The sequence below is a fragment of the Oculina patagonica genome, chromosome 11, assembly GCF_052425735.1.
Source record: "Oculina patagonica isolate OP01 chromosome 11, crgOcupat, whole genome shotgun sequence".
Taxonomy (NCBI): domain Eukaryota; kingdom Metazoa; phylum Cnidaria; class Anthozoa; order Scleractinia; family Oculinidae; genus Oculina; species Oculina patagonica.
In genome coordinates this window covers 1,706,655-1,728,067 of record NC_135768.1, presented here as the reverse complement: position 1 = coordinate 1,728,067, position 21,413 = coordinate 1,706,655, and the positions used below count along the sequence as shown (strand labels likewise).

The following is a 21,413-nucleotide window of genomic DNA, read 5'->3' as shown; positions in this document are numbered from 1 at the left end:
CGGCTTTTATCGAACGTAGAGCTAAAAACCATATTCCTTGTCAAAACGTGGGAAAAAATTACTTGGTATGTGTCGAATGAAACCAAAACTGATCAATTAAACACGTAGAATAATCTCACCTTGATATATTTTCGTTTCTTTCTCTGCTAAGTTATACGGGGCTGCAAGTGGCAAAAACTTTTAGTGTACTGCGTCCTCTATCCTAATCTGAGCTCTAACGAAAGCAGAACTGAATACGAAGCGTAAATTAATGTCAATTCTCGCACCTGTCGTAACAACACAATAATTTTGTTTGCGATATAGTTTGTGATTCGCCAACAGATTTCCATTATAATCTGACAATTTTACATAATTTCCTAAATTAGGGAAATGCGGTACCTTTGATGCAAGATGACAACTCAGTTTGCCTTGTGTAGAACTAAGCTTTCGTTGGTGTATTCATATACAAATCAAAATCAAATGTATCCCACTCGTAGTCCCATTGACTTCAAGGTTTGCATTGACTATCAACGACTTTTGAAAGACTTCATCTAAGCATAGTTTTTAGCTTCGTGGAACCATTGAGTACATTTTAAAGCTCTCACCTCGGCGAAATCAATTAACATTGTTTGGGCGGCCATGAGTTGAATTCACTGTGTTTTGGTCGATCGAATCACTGCCAGGCCTTTTCCATTCTACGCATTGTTTATGGAGTGAACATCTGGATCACTTTTTTTATTTTATTTCAAAAACAAACTTAATGTGGAGTGAGTGCTAAACTAAACTAACGCAGCTAAAAGTTCTGTTAGTGTAGCTTGTCATTGAATCATTCCTGACGGATTTTCGTATCGAGATAATTAAATCTCAGAGATTAGCCGCAGGGCAAATGAATGATTTTGAATCTAGGAAGGAAACTTGGCTCTGTTACATCTTAAAAATCAAACAAAAAGAACAGACCACGCACATAAATCGTAGATTAAAGAAAAAAAATAATAAAATGAAATAAAATAAAAAAGAAACGTCACTGGGTAAATTGTCGTCCACAGAGGTTTCGATCGGTTGATCAATATCAAATTCTCTCTTTCGTTTGTCTTTTATTTTGGGTTTTCCTTTTTCTATATATTACAAAAAACATGACTTAATTTAGGGTGACAAGTCTCTGTTCAAAGCTCGTTTGATGGTTAATTCGTCTTCTTTTTTCGCATTTATCTTGAGTCCAATGTCTCAGACAAACTATATAGGTCTCAGACTTATATTCTTCTTCCCAGATAAATCCAACTAATTATAACACAAGCTAGGGTACCGGCTTATTCCAATAACAAATTGTAAATTAAAGCCTTCACGTAGAAAACGCCAAAATATGCCTCAAGCATTTTCGTGGGTCTGCAGTCCGACTCTACAGGTTGATAGGGCAGCCAGTTTATATAGTTCAGTGACTCTGGACTCGGGTAAACATGGCTGATCTGAATCTTAACTTGTTTGAAACGTACAGCATTGTTGCCAGAATTACTGTTTTCGCAAGAGACTAAAAATGCCTTTTTTTCGGTTTGCTATATCGTCCAAGGAATTTAAAAACTGAGGGAAGTACTTCAGTCTTTCCGAAAATCCAGTGTTAAAACTTAAAACAAATCGAGTCCAGGATATTGGCAATTTGCGTCAATGTAAGGTCACCTCTTTTTGACCCGGCCAAAACCCAATCGGAGTAATCAAATGGATCTGACCTGATTCCACCACAAAAACGTGTCAAATGTCTAAAAAAATCTCTCAAAATTGCCGATTAAAAAAATGTATATCAAGCACTTCAGTTTCCTTTGTACGCGGGAAACTTGATGAACCACACGGAAGGCTGAGAGATTAAGTCTGTACCCGGAGACGCCCTGATAATCCGGGAGAGCTGGCACAGATGAAAATCGTAGCTGAACTTTCAGCGGTTGTTTTACCTAAAACAACTTTGCCCCTTAGCGAAAGTTGCAGGTGATTCACGAAAGGAAACTGAAAAAATCCCTTGCATTGCTTACCCGCCCAGTCGGTCTCAAAGTGGATATCGGCAAACCAGAAATTTATTCCCTCATGAGAGTCCGCTAATCCCAGTTACGTGAGGGTCAGATATATAAAAGAAAATTGACTAATAATTTTAAAGACGTAAAAATGAGTGTATCGTTGTTTTATGTATGCCTTGAGTTTTAGTAACACTGGGCATTTGTTTATTTGTTTCGCTAGCAAACTATGGGACTGAGCCGAAGCTGAGTTTAAAAGTTTAATTTTGATGCTGTATTCAGTCGAGGCAAATGGGTGGCTAAAATTTGAGCAAACTGTATTAAAAAAGCTTCATAAATTGATCAGAAAGGGGCATGTTTTAGGATTCTTGTGTGGGACATAACAACAAAATCAATAGTGAATCAAATTAAATATTTTGGTTATCTTCATGCATGCTGTTTGCTAACAATGTAGAGACTGTAGAAGGATCACTGAGATGAACGTGTAGACCGCAATCGAAAACGGGCGCGTAATTAATTTCTTCGGCATCGCTGGGAAAATGACATTAAAAGCATTTCTTTGCTGTCGTAACCTACCCGACTATAAAATTGGTGTTAAACTTGAAAGAAGTAAATAATACCTAAAGCAATAGACCTATAAATAAGTATATAGAATATCGATGTCTACCTGACTGTTTCCTTGTGTGATAAGATGAATGCAACTTCACAGAATCTTCTCTGCAATCACATCCAAGCCCTATGCAACATCCAACGTTATCTTTATAACTCTATGATCAGCGTATAACAACCAACAATATATAGGTACGGCACAATCATTAATGTATGCATTCAACATTTAAGCGGTTTATACGACGTCTAAAGACCAGATTAACAGGCGAGCCAAGCCCTTTCTAAATCTATCTTTGCTTTCGTGCCGTAGTGGTTTCCGGAATTGAGCTATTTCTTATCTTATCTTGTGCAACGGATCTCTTGTTTAATTGCAATTCAGTCATTTTAAAATTGCCATGTACCCCGGTCATCCCACAATGAAAACCAAGATACTCTGACAACGAGTTTTCTTGGATGTTTTTTGTATGTGTTTTTGTCCTCGATGCGGGCTAAACTCGCTAAAATCGGTTTAATGTATGACCCATTCACCACACAGACAGTAATAAAACATGCAAAAAATTAAGCCCTCTTTATATATACATAAATCCGAGTCCTTCCGCATTTCCAATTCCTAGAAAAGGTATCTGTTACGTTCCCGTGAAAATCTGCGGGTTCAAATCTTAAAGAAGCCTTTTTCAGGTGTCAGCCCAACACAATTTAAGTTTTGCTTTTCCGTGATTTTCTGAGAACGTTCGTTCTTATCCCGTTAGTTATGATCACGCCAGCACTTGAACAGCGCATTTCTATAATTTCAAACCATTATCACCGTTTTAATCGTGGTCTCATTCCTGTTGCTGAGGTCACGTTCTGTTTCTCGATAGCTCTTGTTTATCATGAATATTTTTAATTAAAAACTACACACTTACATGAGATTGTAATAATCATTTCAACTGATAAAATCTCCGGCAGTACATAAACAACAAAGTTGATTCGTGAGCCTTATCTGAAACTAGACTTTCATTTATATTGATCGATTTCAAACTTGATTAATTGCCTTCACCACGAAAAAATCCTCCTTGGGGGGATGGGCGGGTTCCATGTAAAAGTGCCGAGGCGATTGTCGAACTTTTAAAAAGAAACCTTTAAACTGTACCATATTATCCCGTTTCGTGTTCGTAGCACTAGCTCGAATCCATTTTCACCCCCAAAGAAGTAGAAACATATTCTAAAACAAGAAGTTAACCCGGGCCAGGTTGTTCGAAAGCCGATAAACACTAATCCTTGGTATATTTAGTAAATAAACCCCTTCAGGCGGCTGGTATATTGGAGGATAATGCCCGAGGCTGAAAGATTGTCGAAAAATGAACAGTTGGCCGAGAAGCGAAGCTTCGAGGGCAACTGTGAAATTTTGAGGACAATCTTTCAGCCAAGGGCATTATCCTCCAATACACCAGCAAGCCAGAAAGGGGTTTATTTATTTTATAACCCTCCGACTTATTTCTACAACGCGTTTCATCGCCAGTAAATTTATAGGGAAAAACCTAAGTAATAAAACTGGCGTAACTGTGGTTGAAACAAATGTAAGTTGATTGCTTTACGTTATTTTTAACTCTCTGATTTCATTAAAAGTTAGAATTAAATAAGGTGACTTCATTCGTTTGTTTTGTGCCTGCCTACAAAATCGGGCGACGGATATCAAATCGGACGGGGTATATTCGCTGATACCCGTCGTCCGATTTTGTACCACGTGATGCATTTTGTCCAATGAGCGCGCGCAAAAATTTATGGGTGGGTTATAAATTTTCATAACTTTTATTAGCTATAAACACGAACGATTACTTCTAATATGTTTTCTTTGATCTTCTCTGACAAGTAATTCCTCACGTATTTTGTTTTTCCGGTTTAATAACTCTAGCGGTGGTCATTTTGGATTTTAGATTAGCGGTAGCGGCAGCAAACCACACTTTTTTTTAACCCCTTAGTAAACGGTACGGTTATCACTCTTCTCAATTTTATATCGGAGTCGCTCCCCCTATAGCTTTCTTCCTTACCTGGTAGAAATCTTCTGTTTCTTTCGTGTTTGTACACAGTTTTATCCAGTTGTAACGAGGCTTCATTCAATTTTAAGAAACTGAGCTTTTATGCAGTAGAATCGCTTAAAATAGGGTGCACTAGACCCCTTAATCCGGTTTTTATTTTATCTCACTCAACTTCATTGAGAGGATAAAATTATAACATTCTATCTTTTTAAGTCACTAAGCGGATTTAGTATATAATCAAGAGCTTATCATCATGAGAGGTCTTGCATGCCCTACACTTCTGTAGCAAATTTAGTCGAGATTTCGATAAAGGTATAAAAACAAATCAACTTTTTAAGTGTCCTTATATCAAAAATGCCGTGCTAATTAAAGACACTCCGTATGAACAAACAAATCTAAAAGCTTGTTCTTCAAGTACGCGTAGCGATACCGGTGGCCAAGCGCGGACGCTTGATATCCTTTCGTCGGACCACGAGCTTAAAAAAATGGCCAATGTTTTTCAAGTTTGTCGTTCGTACTCCGTTCTAACTCAGAAAACTATTGTTTTGAGGTTTTCGACAATTTGAAAATACTTTTGTATGTGACAAATACTATATTTACTGAAAGAGGAAGCCACATCAGCTCTTGCTGGTTTTCATGCAGATTCTCTATTCAAGTCGAATTAGAATTTGGAAATGTTGGTTTTTCAGGAGGGAGGAAAACCAAAGAACCTGGAGAAAAACCTTTGGAACAAGGACGAAAACCAACAACAAACTCAACCCACATATGTCGCTGGGTCCGGGAATCGAACCTGTGCCAGTCTGGTGAGAGGCGAGCGCTCTCACCACTGCGCGATCCATGCTTCCCATGACTGAAATATACATACATATATACATACCTCTTTTATAAATCGTTTTATGGGGTCTTTAGAGATCTCATTTCATGGGAGCCAGCATACCTGATAAGTCTTTTACTTCCTCAAAAATTCCGCAACTTGACTTCGCCCGATTCCTGAAGAAGTTCAAAATAAAACTTAAGGTAAAAGCTGTTAAAAATTGATTCTAAACGTTTTCGATCTGTTCGATCATCATCAGAGTGAAAAAATCTGTATACGCTCATCGTTCTTATAGTTCAGATAACACCAGTTATGTAATACCCGTTCCCATTGGGAACAAGGTGAGGTCCAGTGATTGCACTTGTTTGTTTAGTTCAGGGTGGTAGCGTGCAATGTAGAATGCTTCTTTTATTCTTCTTTTTAAGTTTTATTTTTAACCTTTTATCGGCGAAATGTATATCTGAAGAAGTTCGTTTCGTGGTTCTGCTAACAGTTAATACAGAATACGGTTTTAAAGCAATTACGCATGGTTTTTTGAGGTACTGAAATGTCAAAACTCAAGTTAAATTTAATCGAGCAAGGCCCTCGACGAGCAAATTAAATTAAGCTCTCAATGAGGGATTAGAATATTCTGCTCGTTTGTACGCCCTCTAAAGCTTGACGCAGTCATGATATGGCGTGAAACGTTTGCGGGTTTACATTTTTGCGATTTTTTCACGGTTGAGTTCAAAGTGGACTGCACATCACTTAGGCGACACCCTTATTTCTCGACGTTTCTTTTTTTTTCTCAGAGCAGAATGACTTTATTAGATTTCTAATGTTCACAGTTACACAACCCTTCGACTGTCGCAAATGCAATAACTTGAATTGACACTGGGCTCACAGTCCCTGAAAAAACTGATACAGACAATTTATAAAATGGGTCTGCTGTTTTTCAGCTGGCAGCTACAAATCAGGGGAGATTATTAAAATGAATAAAAAAAAAGTCCTCGTATCTAAGTTTGCAATTCGTTTATTTTCAGAATTCTTCTTTTTGTGAAGTTATTTGACTTCAGATTTCCATATAAGTCACACAAACACTGTATAGTGTCCGACTCCAAAAATATGTTGCTATGGCAACATGAAAAAAGTTAAAAATGCCCTCTTTTAGACCGTTTACGGCTAATAAAAATGAAATGATTTATTTTGCAAATTTTGAGAAAAAAATGGCCAATTGGGTTCAGGGTCACCTTGAATTTATATAAAAATAACATAGCTCTGTACTCTGCCGACATTTTTTTTTCAAAATTTTCAAAAACGTTGTATTTTTGCTGATTAGATAAAAACTTATTGAAAACAAAAACTTTCACCGAGTAGTTTTTAAGTGATTAGCCTCAAAAGGTCAAAAATTGGGCACCTTTGACCTTCTTTGATGTTGCCATGGTAAAGAATTTTTGATGTCAAAACAACCTGAACACTCGTGACTGACTGACTGATTATTATGTCGATCACGCAGTTTATGCTCAAAAATTCACATGATTTATAAATGTTCAGCTCAGTTACAGTATGCTCTTATATCATCGTCACTAGCCGGGCTTATATCATGCTTCTTTCTGAATGATACGTTTTTAAAAAAAAGTATGCTGATTTCCGAGGATTATGCTTGGAATTTCTCGAAGTCATAAACTTCGAAAAATCAACACTTCCAAATTCCAATTCGATCACGGCCCCACATATGGCTTTAATCTTTACCGTGTCAAAATAAAGGTAATTTATTTTATTTTATTTACTTCATATTCTAGCACATAGCATCGATAATGTTTGGGAGTTTGCAAGCAGTGTTACGGTTCCTCGGGGGTTCCTCCAACAGGGTGGAAAAGGGTTTTCGCGTGACGCGTGATGTCCCCAAAATTAGCAGGGTGATGCGTGATGGAACCAAAATAAGCCGGGTGATGCGGGACTGGACATCACAACGTGATGCGTGATTTGCCTATTTTACAAGAGCGTGACACGTGATTTACTTCAAGGTTATCCGTGATATTTAAAGCTCTTCAAGGTAAAATACATTTAAATGAAGGTCGATAAAGAGGCTCGCTGTTTTCAATTCTGGAACTAAGCTTTATTCTAAATAACCTCGCCAGTCTTCAAAGTTTAAAAAAAAATTCACCGAAATTTGGCATTGGGATTATTACAAATTTGTCCAAAAGACAATTTAGTAATTTTATGTTTTAAAAATTAACAATAACAGGCAACCAATCCAAGAAAATTTGCCTACAATATAATTTTCAATAACACATCATCAAAAAGTTGATATCCTCCAAAATTAGCTCAGCACACTTTCTCATGCATTTTTACGTGATGCGTGATTGTTTGGAAATCTTCTCCGTGATACGTGATTTAACTCAAAAATTCAACGTGATGCGTGATTGGTACCCCTCCTTTGCCACCCTGCTCCAACGCTTTCCCTATAAACACTTACCTTGATATATCGCTGTGTATCTTCCCCCTTTCCGCCACAGATCCAACACTGAACGTACCTTTAATCGCACAGTCAGGTTTATCGCTGAGCTTTCCTTGCTTACCACAGCAACTGCCAGAAAAATCAGTGCTGGAGTTGCACGGCCCGTGTCATTCTGATCCGCCATCTTGAAAAGCACGTGGAATCTGAAGAAAACCACGAAGTTCGTGACAAAACCAGAGCAAAACGTTGCGTTACAAACGATCCGCCATCTTGACGCAGACGCTGTTTGTGCTCGTCACGTAATCTTTCCACCCACGCGTGACGAGGGCAAAGAGCGTCTGCCTGGGACGCTAGTGGTAATCTGAAGAAAACCCCGGAGTATGTGACATGACAGAACCAGGGCCAGTACAGTTGTTTTATGGAAAAAGAACTGTATTATAAAAGAGGAAAAGAAAACCAAGGAAAAAACAAAGGAATGACGGCGATTCATAAAGAAAAGAAATCCTTACAATCTACATTATTTCACACTCTTATGATCACTAACCATTTTCTATTCTTTTCCAGGTAATTGTACGGTTTTCACTTGCAGAAAACCTCCTGCAGAAATCCCTGCAGAAAACGAAATGCAAGTTTGGCGCGGATCACGGCACGGATGCTAAGCTTGCACTCCCAGTATCTCGCGGTCTCGTCTTTCACAGAGAGACTGGGACAGACCGCAGTTAAAAATGGCGTATGACGAAGGATTTTTTTCTGGCTGAATTTTGTGTTTTATAAATTTTGGAATGAGGAATTTATCACACAATTAACCGTAGCTGCAGATCTGGGACTCAGAGAGATCTCCACGTTTATGTTCAATTTATTGGGAAAGGTACTATCTGCTAAAGATAACTATGAGTGAAAATGGCGGCGACGAACCTTCCTCTTCCAAGAAAACGGAAATGCCAAGTAAACCTCCACGACCTCCACCTCCATCGAATTCCTCCAAAATGCCACGTCCCGCGAGCATTCAGCACCATCTAGATCAACTGCAAGCGCTGAAACCTGATCGAGTTCGTTGGTTTGTGAAAGAAGACAAAAAGTGGACGCCTTTCAATGGCAGTGATTCGTTGGCTATTGAGCAATGCTATCAACAAATCTTGGCGCTTGAGAACCGAATTGAAGACAGCACTAAGCCCCTGAACACGTCCTCGATTTATGACATGCCTACTGTTAAAGGAGGCCTGTACGAAGTAGATGTGGTTGCTAGGCAGTGCACTCCCATATACTGGAAAGGTTGGTGTACATGTAGAAGTTGTCTAATTGATCGATGGATTGCTTGCAGCTGTAGCCGGATGTAACATCTCTTAAATAACATGTCATGGGGGACTTTAGCCCCCAGTATTTCTGAAAAATAGACTTACTAGGAGAAGAGTCTCTAAAGCCTGGTTTTCACTAGCGACGCAAGCATAAGTGCAAGGATAACAGCTCTTTTTTCTCCGTGAAAAAGGCTTCGACTCAAGTAAAAGCACAAGCGCATTGTATTTGGATGCTCGTGCTTGTGCTTGCGGAAAGCACAAGCACAAGGATTAGAATTTGCCCTTTTTGCGTGATCACGCTTGCGCTTGCGCTTGTGCTTGCGTCGCTAGTGAAAACCAGGCTTAAAGCCCATCTCCCACTTCAAGTCACTAGTCAGTACCCCCAGTTGGAAAAATGTTCCACCGTCCCTGACAATGCAGACTGCAGACTGGGGGTAAAATGCAGACAGACTGCAGACCAAGGGAAAATGCAGACGGAGGGTAAAATAATAAAATATGGGTTACAAAGCCATGTTACCCTCACTTCCATCCACGTTTTACACTGACTGTCTGCACTTGATTGATCTGGGGAACATTTCACACAGTCCTTATGTTAAATGCCAGGTGAAACTCAGTAAAATTAAGCTTTTGGATCCTTCTTCCCTCCCTCCTTCCCACCACCACCATCCTTTATTCTGAATTCATATCCTAGTTTCCATATCCAACAATATCAGTGTTGATGTATAGCTTTATCTTTCTTTAATCTGATAACTTTGTTGTTATCTTAATAGATAAAAGCCTGCCAGTTTGTAGAGGAACTTGGTTTACCGGATCAGCTTCTCATGATACATGGCAGCCTCTTATTGAGGAAGACTGTGAGCAAATTGAGTTGTCGCACCAGACCATGTGGAGGTCTATGGTGAGTCAGTCTGGTTTTGTTGTTTTTGTTGTTTAAGGGGGTAGGGGCAGGGAGCTGGTACCTCACCTATAACATGGGAAGTAGAGGACATTGGATTCTGGATCAAGGGGGTCCAGACCAGGCTTGAGACCTGGCTGAGGTCATTACTGTGCATGCTTGGGTAAGACAGTCCCTCTCTCCACCCTGGTGTACATGTACCGGCAATTTACTAAACTAACTTCACAAAAATAGTGTTAATAAGAAAAAAAAGAAATCCCTAAGTCATTATGTGCTTTAATGGGTCCTTTGTAGCTAACAGTCACATGGTACAAGTTAACACCTTGCTGGAGGGCAAGCTAGGTGTTGGGACATCCAAAACAATGCAACTTCAACCAGACATGCTTGACTTTCCTTTGTTTTGAATGTCCCAAAGCATAGCTTGCCCGCCAGCATGGCAGATTTTGTACCATGTGACCGTAAGCTACAAAGGGGCCCATGACAAACCCTATTCATGGAAGAGTCAAAGTTCTCTGAGGAACAGGTGCACTAGTTTGCCATCTAGAGGGACTAGCAATGCTTCTAGTAATTCTTCTAGTTGCTTCAAAACAGAAAGCAAATTAGGAACGTGCACTGATGAGACAATTACATCATAAGGCTTACTGAATTGACATTTTTACTTTTTTTAGGGTTTACAAGTTGGACCAGTTGAAAATGATAAAGCACCTTCTCAACAAGGTAATTGAGTTCGTTACTAACAAATTTTGTTCATCATCCAATGATCCAGGACAAGTAGATTCCCAAAGCCAGTTAATTGGCATCCTCAGCGTCCCAGGGGCAGTTAGTGGGGATGAGGGAAAGTTGAAAGGGGTGAAAAAAAATGTTTTTGATTTTCTTGCCCAATTTTTTTTTACCCATTCAGTCTTTCCCTTGCCCCCACTAACTGTGCCTGGGATGGTTAATTGGTTGGTTGATTTCTTTTATTTTTTGCTTGTTTGCTTGTAGGACTAGGCCGACTCAAATTAAAAGGTTTTTATGTGGAGTGGAATGATCTAACAGATGTATGGCTTTACTGGGATGACGTTAAGTCCAGAATCATTAGGAATGTTGGTGAAAAGATTGGATTCTCCTCAGGTAATACTGAATTGCGAAACTTCACTTGGTCTACAAATTGGGTGATTTTTTATTTTTATTTTTACAATAGTTTGCTACTTTGTCAAGTACCGTAATGATTCGATTTAGCGCCTCCTTCCAATAAGCGCCCCCATTCGAATGTGTTTTTGTTAATAAGCGCCCTATTCCAATAAGCGCCCCCATTCTAATAAGCGCCCCATTCTTATACGCGCCCCTATTCTAAAAAGCGCTCCTATTGTGGCTAACTGCCCCTACTGAAGTCGTCAACGTCGAAAAGATAAACTCATGAACATTCTCCGTACTGTACATGTATATATTTACTGCTAAAATGAACAATTCTTGTAAAAGTAACTGAACTTTCAACAATTTGTTACTGTTACAGTTTATGTTATTGTTAGTTATTTTAATATATATTTTAAAGTTTTGTTTTGAACATTTGGTTGTTTCGCAAAAAATTAAATAAGCGCCCTGTTCCGAATAAGCGCCCTGTCTCGAATTAGCGCCCTCCCTTAAGGTGCCAAAAGTAAATAAGCACCCAGGCGCTAAATCGAATCATTACGGTAAGCTATTTTGCTTTATCTTCACTTTTTCATGGCATACACTTGTTTGGGGCCCCTTCCTTCCAGCTGGCCATAATCCAATTTGTGTTTTTGTTTATATTGTCTCAATCCATGTTACTATACAGATTGGATTTAAGATTAAATCCAATCTGCATAGTAACATGGATTGAGGCTTGATCAACCGGTCCTGGTGTGAGTACTACATTTACATCTACATTGCAGGGGGTCTTGCAAAAGGAGGCATGCTCCCATCACTGCAAGACATTAAATAAAAAATAAATAAGCAGGGGGGCAGGGGCAGTAAAAGACCTTAAAAATATATAATAAAATATGTACATAATTTAAAAAGATTACTAAGAAAAGAATTGTTTCTGTCAAAACTATAAAATTCTGTGTTGTGTTTTTGGGCAAGACACTTAAATCTTACAATACCTCTTCAACTCAAGAGTATAAATGAGTATTGGCAAAATTATATCTTTAGAGGATAATACATGGTTGCGCGGAGATGTAAAATTTATCTTCGAGTGTTCAAATCGATAGCTCACGAGTGAGCGTATGGAACGAGTTAGATATTGGTTTTGAACACGAGAAGATAAATTTCATGTATCCAAGCAACCATGTATTATTCTGTTTATTATATAAACCTACTAATTACGATGTTTTTGACGATTTTCCGAAGATTTCCGACCATTTTCCAAAGATTTCCGAAGATCTTCAAAATGTTGTCCGAAGGTCGTACGAGTGATTCCGAACATTTTCCGAACTTTTCCCAGAATTTCCGAAGGTTACCGAAGATTCCCGAGGAAGATCCGAAGATGTTTTGACTTAGCGTCGATAAACTTTGGCTCATTGAGCATTGAAACATGGCAAACTGCGAGCTGATTGGTCAAAAATGATATCACACATGTGTGATACCATTTTTCTCGATTTGCCACCACTCGCTATACCACTGCAGTTTATATAATAATATGACGTAACTCATATTAAGGACTAGTATCTCACCCAAGGGCAGCAGCAATACTCTTACTATAGTCAATTAATGTTACGGATGCCATGGGGTAAATTTTTGGCTATCATGACTTTGCTAAGTTCTGGATGCTGCCTTGCTTGTTTCAGGTCCAGCTACCCAGCTACACCGTGGTTATCACACAGATGCCCGCCCTGAAGACAGACCTCCAGATATTTCTCACTTGGTTTTTGTTGTACATGGAATCGGGCAGCTTCTACATATGAGCAATATTGTCAAGAGTTGTGCAGAGTAAGTTTCCCTAGAAATGATTTAAATTTATTATAAATTTCTTTTCAGTTTCACTAATGTATCATTCTATAAAATTTATTATTTGCCAGCATTCGTCAGGGTGCAGCTACAGTGCTAGAAAAACAGTTTCCTGATGGTCAACATGATCAGCGAGTTGAGTTCATTCCTGTGGAATGGAGGTCATCACTTAAACTGGATGAAGGTAATAAATTGCAGTGCCAGTTAATGAATTTTATAGTTTTGACAGAAACAATTTAGTTATCTGCTGTATACTAGTACATACTCAAACCATCCATTCAAGGTTTTGTGAGAGCTGTAAGGCATATTTTTACATGAACTGTGTGGGGACGGGTCTACCAAATCTGCGAGCCAGCGAGCCACGCGAGCCACAGTGCGAGTCATGCGAGCCAAGCGAGCCATGCGAGCCATGCGAGCCATGTCTGTACGCCATTTGTGAGCGATTCCCTTTTTCTTCAATTGGTCGGGAAGGTCGTCGCTTATTCCACCAGCAAAAGTCCTGCACCTCAGTGGAGTTTTACCTGCGACTTTCGCTTTAAGCCGCCATCTTGTAAACAGAGTTGATGCTGGGTACGAATAAACGGTACCACGGTACCTCGCTCGCTCCCAGGGTCCTCTCTCTTTCCCTGTTGCTGGCGGCCGAAGTATGAAATACTCTACAGTGTTCCTCGTGATGGCTCAATTGGGCGATGCTTTCCTTTTTCATTTTTTCTTTGTTGTTATTTCTTTATTTTTTTTCTATTAAAATCGCTCGATATCCGCCAAGAATATTGAAAACAATTTCGATAAAATTTAATAACATTTAACATGAGAATGAAACTTACAACTCCACCGGTACCGCTCCGCTACTCGAATGGGTATCCTATGACAGCTGTCACTCATTGCTATTCACGTGAAAAATCATTCAAGAAAAAAAGAGAACAGCGCAATTCAGTTCGAACTTCGTGTATTTGCGACAAGAATGGTAAGTAAATCGCGTAATTTTAACAGGTTTGCTCTTTAGTGAATCAAATTTACCAGACCTCTGACAGTACGCTGACTGTCGCATGTGGTTGCCTCTTTCTTCAGACGAGTGTTTCTTCAAAACTCGCCACTAGAGTGGCGAGTAAAATAGCTCCTCCACCTCCACCTCCACGCTAATTACCTGCACCCCTACTCTCGGTAATTTTGCACTCTCCCCAGTTTTCTCTCGCGTTTAGGAGGCAAGATGGCGGCACGGAAAATCAAGGACTGTGATCAGTCCGATTCCGATCCTTTTTTCATGTCTTTTTACTTGAAAAATGTAAATGTAAGAAATAAAAATTCTTCACATTTATACTGTGGCTCGCTTGACTCGCGTGGCTCGCATGGCTCGCATGGCTCGCATGACTCGCATGACTCGCACCAGGCTCGCATGGCTCGCTGGCTCGCAGATTTATAAAACTCGTGGGGACAAGATGGTTGTACGTTTACCACAAGACTATGCTCATTTCTTAGTTACCTTTAATCCCAGGGGGGTACTCCGGCTTGTTAATGACGGGGATGATCGAAGGATTTTTTTAGGGTTGAAATTTTCGATTCCGGGATTTTTTTGGGTTGGAAAATTTGGTAAGTATTTTTTTGGGTGACTTGATTTAAATAGGGGATTTTTTGGGTATTAAAAACGAACTAAAGTGCCTTGGTGCGGCCTTTGGCGTATTTATGGTATGATGAATAAACAAACACAAGCGTTCAATTTTTTTATGATTTTCTTTGTGTTATATTATTGCCCCTCCTGGCAATTTAAGGGGTAATTTGACAAGGGATATTTTGGGGGGTTTTTTTGGTACAGGGATTTTTTTGGGTAATGTCGGAAGACTTAGGGATTTTTTTGGGTGCTGAGTTTTGCCTCCATTCGATCATCCCCGTCATTTACAAGCCGGAGTACCCCCCTGGGCCTTTAATGGGATTCAAAAGTTATTGCGTCAACCTACAGTGGGTACAATGCAACCCAGAGTAAATGGTGAGGGGATTTTTTGCTCGCTGTTTTTGTCGTGCTGCTCCCCAACGAACCGAACGCCTGAAACAGGCTACCCAGAGTGCCAAGTGCAAAGGGACTGGCAAAACATCTTTGTTATAACAGGGCTTTATTATAGAAGAGTTTTTACTCCATGCATTTTACTGCATCAAGTGTTTTTGGCTGGTCTGCTTGTTAGGAAGGGGTTCGTTATGCCAGGGTTCCACTGTACATGAATACAGACTACAGTTCCCTAAGTAATATTAAAGGGACTATGTCACGGATTTTAACTGATTTTTTAACAGCCCAAATTTATATTTGTGTCGTAGGAAACTTAAAAATAATGGTCCATTTTTATTAACAATTGCTATCTTAGAGCAGTAAAACTGTTTAAAAGCGCGTTTAGCTGCAGGTGGCTCGGATGGAAAAGGATTGCAATTTGAAAACGTTAGCCAACGTTTTCAAGTTGTTTCCACGCGCCTTCAAAAAAATCGATATTTATAGCCGAAGTTTGATTTCTATCCCCAAATAAAGGTTATTTCTTCCGTTAAATGTTCAAAGACAATGTTTTTCATGGGTAAAGTTGCCTACAACTTATTTCAGAACAGTTGAGACCAAAAATCTGCGAAATCCCCATGACATAGTCCCTTTAAGATAACCGCAGGTTTTTCTTTATTCAAGGTACCATTGAGTGTATCACACCTAATTCAGTCTCAGGGCTCAGGAAAGTTCTTAACACAAGTATGATGGATATTATGTATTACACAAGTCCATTTTACAGATATGAGGTAATGCTTATCATTAATATGTAAACAGCTAACTACAATTTTTGTATTTTAATTAAAGTATTTTTAAATTAAATTATTGCTTGTGAAAGAGCAGTAGTCGGTTTATCATAGGTCAGCAATGCATGCAAAGGTATACATCTTTCCATGTGTTTCGGCCCTATGTTGTTTAGAATCATTAATTTTGAAAGTTGCATACATCTCTTGAAAAGGTTATGTATCACAAACTATTGAGAAAAACAGAACTTCAAATATCCACCAGTGTTGTTTTCTGTTTCAGATCATTGATGGTGTAAGAGACGAAATGATGTATTTATACAAAAAATTTTGCTCCAGGAATCCTTTCTTTCTAGAAAGAAATGGCAAAGTTTCAATCATTGCCCACTCCCTGGGAAGTGTGATTGCATATGACATTTTAACACTTTGGGACATTGAATTGAGACACCACTCCCAAGATGCAACAGAAACCACAGGCTTTCTTACAGAGAGCCTGCATTACCTGCGGTCAGTCACTAGCAGAACAAGTCCTGAGCCAATGGATAAAGGGTGTGAGAGTAATCTGAAGGAGAACTTAAGAGTGAAATTGGCAGAGGCTCGGGGTGAGGTTATGAGGCTTGAGGCCATGATGGTCAGTGAAGTGGAACATGAAAAACATGGAGCTGACAAAGGTTCGAGTGAGTGTCCTTTTGCGCTGCCATTTAAGGTAAGAGATGGTTTTGCTGTTATTAAAATAAGTAATCAAATGCACAGTTCACACTGAAGCTTTCATGTTGTGCTCCAATCATCGTAAAGCCGGAGGGGGTAGGGAGGGCAATTTTTTTTACGCCCACTTTAGACACTTAGTTTTTTTTTTCGAATTTTATGAAGGAGGAAAAAGGAAAATGTTCAATACAATGTGCCCCGGGGTAGAATCGAACTCGGGCCGTCTGCCTGAAGAGCGAGTGTGATACCGCTACGCCACCGGGAGCTGGCTCCCAGAATGCGTAAATTTTAACTTATATATCGTGTTTCCCTTACAAATATCAATAGCTAACCGTAAACAGGCTAACCAAAGTGCATAGTAGGCTAACCGAAGTGCATAGTAGGCTAACCGAAGTGAATAGTAGGCTAACCAGAGTGCATAGTAGGCTAAACGAAGTGAATAGTAGGCTAACCGGAGTGCATAGCAGGCAAGCGGATACTAGTTACCAGTCGACGACCGTAAGTGGGCGTAAAAAAATGCGTGGGGAGGCTGGGTATAGAAGGAGCATTTTAACTTACATGAGATTTTCAGTTCAACTGCCCCACCAAAGGGCATTTGTGGGTGGTTAAAAAGTCACTGAACTTTAATAAAATTTTGTTAGAGAGTCCACTAAAATGGTCAGAAGTCCCGGTTACAGGCAGACAATTGCTGTCAAATCCCCAACCTCGTTCCTAGGGTGGGGGGGGGGTGGGGAGAGACTGACCCTGGGAACAATGTTGTCAAATCCCCTGCCTTTTCTCGGCTTCCCCCCGCCCCCCTCCAGCTTAACATTGATACATGTAGGTGCGTAAATGTGACAAAAAGCTGTTTCCAGGTGTAGTTGACAAGTTATAGTATTTTCAAGGGTCAATTGATTCTTCTTTCTCAGCTTAGCGTTTTTTGTTTTGTTTCACTTTTAGGTGGAAACCTTATTTTGTGTGGGATCACCTCTGGCGGTATTCCTGGCATTACGAGGGCTCAGACCTCAAGATGATGTTGAAGATCATGTGTTACCAAAGTCTGTTTGTAAGCGTCTGGTGAATATTTATCATCCAGCCGACCCTGTGGTAAGACATTTTATGAAAATAACTAACATCGTGCTGTACAAGGCGGTCCTAACTTTTAAGTCTGTGGATGACACCCTAATGTCTGACCATTCAAATAAAAGCTATTGAGCAGTACTTTCATGTGGTATTGTTAATTATGCTGTACAAGGTGGTTCTAACCTTTTAGTCTGTGGATACAATGGATAAAACCCTAGTGTGTGACCATTTTAATGAAAGCTATTGAGCAGTACTTTCACGTGCTACTATTATGTTGTCTACGGTGGCTCTAACATGTCTATTTGCCATTAACGAGTTGCTTTTTGTCTTGTTCAGGCTTACCGCATAGAGCCGCTCATCAGTGGAGAGTACACTAACATTCCTCCAGTGCAACTGCATCGCTTTGACAGCAAACAGTCAGGCTACTCTGAAGCCAAGCCGAGTAAGACTGGTGCTGCTAGTAGGTGGGGGCTGTTTAAAGTCGGCTTCTCCAAGCATAAAACGGAGGAAGAGGCTAGCGACAGATCAGCGAGCCCTAACAGTGAAGAAAATATGGAGGACGACGACATTGTGATTGTACACAACGCTGCGTCCAAGGAGAGCGGTGCAGGTAAGAGCTGTTGGAGAAAGATTCTTAAAAGAAATCTCAAAAAGCTTTGAAAATCAAAACATTTCTTGAGCGGAAACCTTGCTACGAAAATTGACTAACCCCACGAAATTTCCACGGGTGTTGCTAAGTGGCATGACCTGTTGTCTCGGCTTAAAAACAAAATTCAAACTTTACATGATATTAAAACTGTTTCTATCTTAGTTCTAGAGTAAAAAATACTCCATAATACGTCGATTTGAGATGCACTTTATTTCGTGAGAAGCGTGGAAATCGCGCTGGCTGGGGTCATTATGTTGTGTTCTTGGGCAAGACACTTTACTCTTATAGTGCCTCTCTCCACCCAGGTGTATAAATGGGTACCGCAATTTGTGTGATTGACTAACATCTCATCCAGATGGAGTAGCCATACTCCTGAAGCTCTTAGCTTCATGCTAAAGCAACGTGTGTTAGTCAGTGGTACAGAAGGGACTGCAGTCTCCATTGATTCCTAGGGTATGAACAGACTTAATTTTATAGAGGTCGAGTATGTTTAACCTGAAAGTTGAATCTTTTCATTGTTGTTAGTTAACGGCGCATACACTGAACCACATACCGTTACAGACGGAAGCTCGACGGCTTCTTCCAAGAGAACAGGGTGGATAGCCAGCCTGTTCGGTTCCTCCAAACCATCCACGTCAAGTAACTCGAGTCAGGAGTCAGAAGAAATGTCAGAGACAGATGGCAGTGGCAAGAAAGATGAACAAGCAAAGAAAGAGGAACACATCACAGTCCCAGCTAAAGGTAAGATCGTAAAGGAGGCACAAAACAGTTTTCAGCACTTTCCAGCTCTTATGTAATTTGATGAGTCACTGCTACAAACATTTTTCAGTTACTGCTATAAAAATGGTATCAAACAATTGCCCAGTCATTGGCAAACAAATTGTGATTATTTTCTTGACATCACTTGTAACCATAGCAACGGTATAACCAGTTAAAAACACCCTTAATTTTAGCTTTAAGTGCTCAAAAACGAGTCCGGTGACCCCCAATTTTTATTATTGAATAATGATCAGCATGTTAAGGTACAACTTTTTGCAAAGTTAAAAACATTTCTCTGGAGCGGTTTCAGAGCCACCTTGATTTTCGAAAATTTAAGGTTTTTTCTGTTTATTTTATTTTAGTCCATATTTCAGTTAATTGATTTCTCCCTCGCATCGAAAATTGCAGACAACGAGCAGTCCCTATTTTCTCAGTCTTAGTTAGTCGTCGAGCGTGAAGCGAAAAAACAGCGGTGTGCGACAAAAACAGACAGCAGACTTGCAGACTAAGTAAATATCGTGTTAACGTTACCACTATTGAAAGCTAACCATAAACAGGCTAACCGGAGCGCTATTTAATCGAAGCAATTGTTCAGGCTAACCGGAGGTCAAGTTTGCAGGTCTGGGGCCAGTTGTTTCACCAGATAAATTGCTATTCACTGGATAAATGCCCCGGGGGGGGGGGGGGGAGTCCCATATGAAAGGGACGGGGATGCTCGTCGTCTCGCTTAGGGGTGTAAATTTCGGATTTTGGTCTCGCTTAGGGTGTTCTGGGCAAAATGCCATTATTTTTAGCCGTCAAGGTCTCGTTTAGGGTTGTACGCGAAAAAATAACCAAAACGAAAGAATTTTCATTCCTTATATTTACTTGATTCATATAAACAAAGTCTCTTTTTAATAGGGGTCTTCATAAGCTTCTCTTTTAGGGGTTAAATTCAAAATTTCCGACGAGCATCCCCGTCCCTTCCATATGGGAGTCCCCCCCGGGGATAAATGTTAACTAAACATACTGCGCTATCTACTAGATAGTGATTTATCCGGTAGATAGTGTTATCCACCCTTTGAAAAACCGGGGCCTGAAGTCTGCATTGGTCGCACAACGAAAAAAGCTGTTTTTCGCGCGTCTCGCCGCAAAATTTCGCGCAGAATGGTTTGAACGGCTATTAGATTTGGCGCATTTTCTTTCCAAGATTTAGCGACTGTTTGTGGACAATTTCTTGGAATTTGAGAAATTTCGGAAATCTCAACTCAAATCTTAACTACTAAACTACTGTTCAATAGTCCCTTTTTCGCTTGGGCGGTTTGTTTTCCCATTACAGACCACGTGATGTTCTCTAGAGAATTTTCCTTTTATCCACATAAAATTTATTTATTTAGATACACGCGACTATTTGAAAATTTGAAAGCGAGAATTCTCAAGAGTATCATCACATGGTCTGTAATGGGGCAACAAAACGCCCAAGCGAAAAAGTCGTTTTACTAATTTGTCATGTTGAAACAATGGTAACCTTAAAACCTGAATGTAACGGCCTCGCTACTTATAGATATCTACGTTAGAATCACCCAAACCAGCTTTGGTTTATGTAATTTTCTATTCAAATAAAATGTCGTTTTGGTTGTACTTCCTTTTCAGTTTTGAAAGAGAGACTCGACTTCACATTACGAGAAGGATATATGGAGAATAACTACTGGTCTGCGGTCACGTCCCATGTGTCATACTGGACGTCATGTGATGTGGCACGGTTTATCCTTGAGAACTGCCTGGATTCAACGCAAAATATGGACCAGCCTTGAAATCTTGCGAGAAGTTAACGACAATGGTGTGCGTTATTTAGATTGAGAATTTATAAAATTGCATGGTGGAGTTTAATCGGTAGAAAAATTTGTCGTGCAAGCACTTTTGAAATCGTTTGTAAAGACGGGAGAAAATTAAATGGGGGGGGGGGGGGAGGTTGTGAATGTCATTTCCCCTCTGAAATCGAACACGGGAATTCACTCGAGTCAGTATTTTATTTTGCAAGATTTTTTAAATCTACAACAAACGATCCCAGATAAACGTGCGTGCAAAACTGGTACCCTGTTTCCTAGCCTCATTCGCAGACGTTCTTTGGGCTCGTCTCGCGTTTGTCACGCGTGACAAGCCCAAAGTAACGTCTGCATAGGAGGCTACCTGCTTCTAGTTTTTTTTCCTAGTTGTTGTGTTTTCGAATGGGATTTGCGTTGTTTAGTTTCCGTCGCATCCTTTGTTGCGGGTCGTCACGTGGTTCTTCTCTGCGTTACGCAACACTTACTCAAAAAAAGATTGCGTGACGACTGTAACAATGGCCGTAAAGGGAACAAATAGCTAAGGGCGGGGGTTGCGACAAAGGAAAGCACCCAAAACTCGTCATACATGGCGAAGAATACATTGTGAGTGAAAATTGTTTTGGTTTTTGGGTGAAGAAGTAGTGACTTGATTAAGTTTTGTCGAGTCACTGAAAAATCTG

The 21,413-nt window shown here is 39.9% G+C and overlaps 2 protein-coding genes across 5 annotated transcripts in view; one reads left to right on the top strand and one right to left on the bottom strand.

The window, feature by feature from the left end:
• The window catches only part of LOC144631199 (galanin receptor type 1-like), a 73,559-nt gene extending 70,804 nt beyond the window's left edge, over positions 1–2,755 (bottom strand). For 2 of the 4 annotated variants that reach the window (XM_078489607.1, XM_078489612.1), the window contains exon 1: positions 2,644–2,755. The gene's annotated coding sequence lies outside the window, so the exon portion shown is untranslated. Of the gene's footprint in view, positions 1–119; positions 202–2,643 lie in introns of those variants that run through there. The other 2 variants (XM_078489611.1, XM_078489608.1) reach the window with 2 other exon arrangements.
• A 5,813-nt stretch (positions 2,756–8,568) lies between these two features.
• LOC144629410 (phospholipase DDHD1-like) lies at positions 8,569–21,271 on the top strand. Its single transcript, XM_078487604.1, has 12 exons — positions 8,569–9,129; positions 9,923–10,050; positions 10,716–10,764; positions 11,032–11,160; positions 12,837–12,978; positions 13,068–13,180; positions 15,653–15,759; positions 16,037–16,459; positions 17,398–17,544; positions 17,857–18,130; positions 18,695–18,910; positions 20,561–21,271. The coding sequence occupies exons 1-12, from the start codon at positions 8,748–8,750 to the stop codon at positions 20,719–20,721; spliced, it is 2,271 nt and encodes a 756-aa protein (XP_078343730.1). The 5' UTR covers positions 8,569–8,747; the 3' UTR covers positions 20,722–21,271.
• The last annotated feature ends 142 nt before the right edge of the window (positions 21,272–21,413 follow it).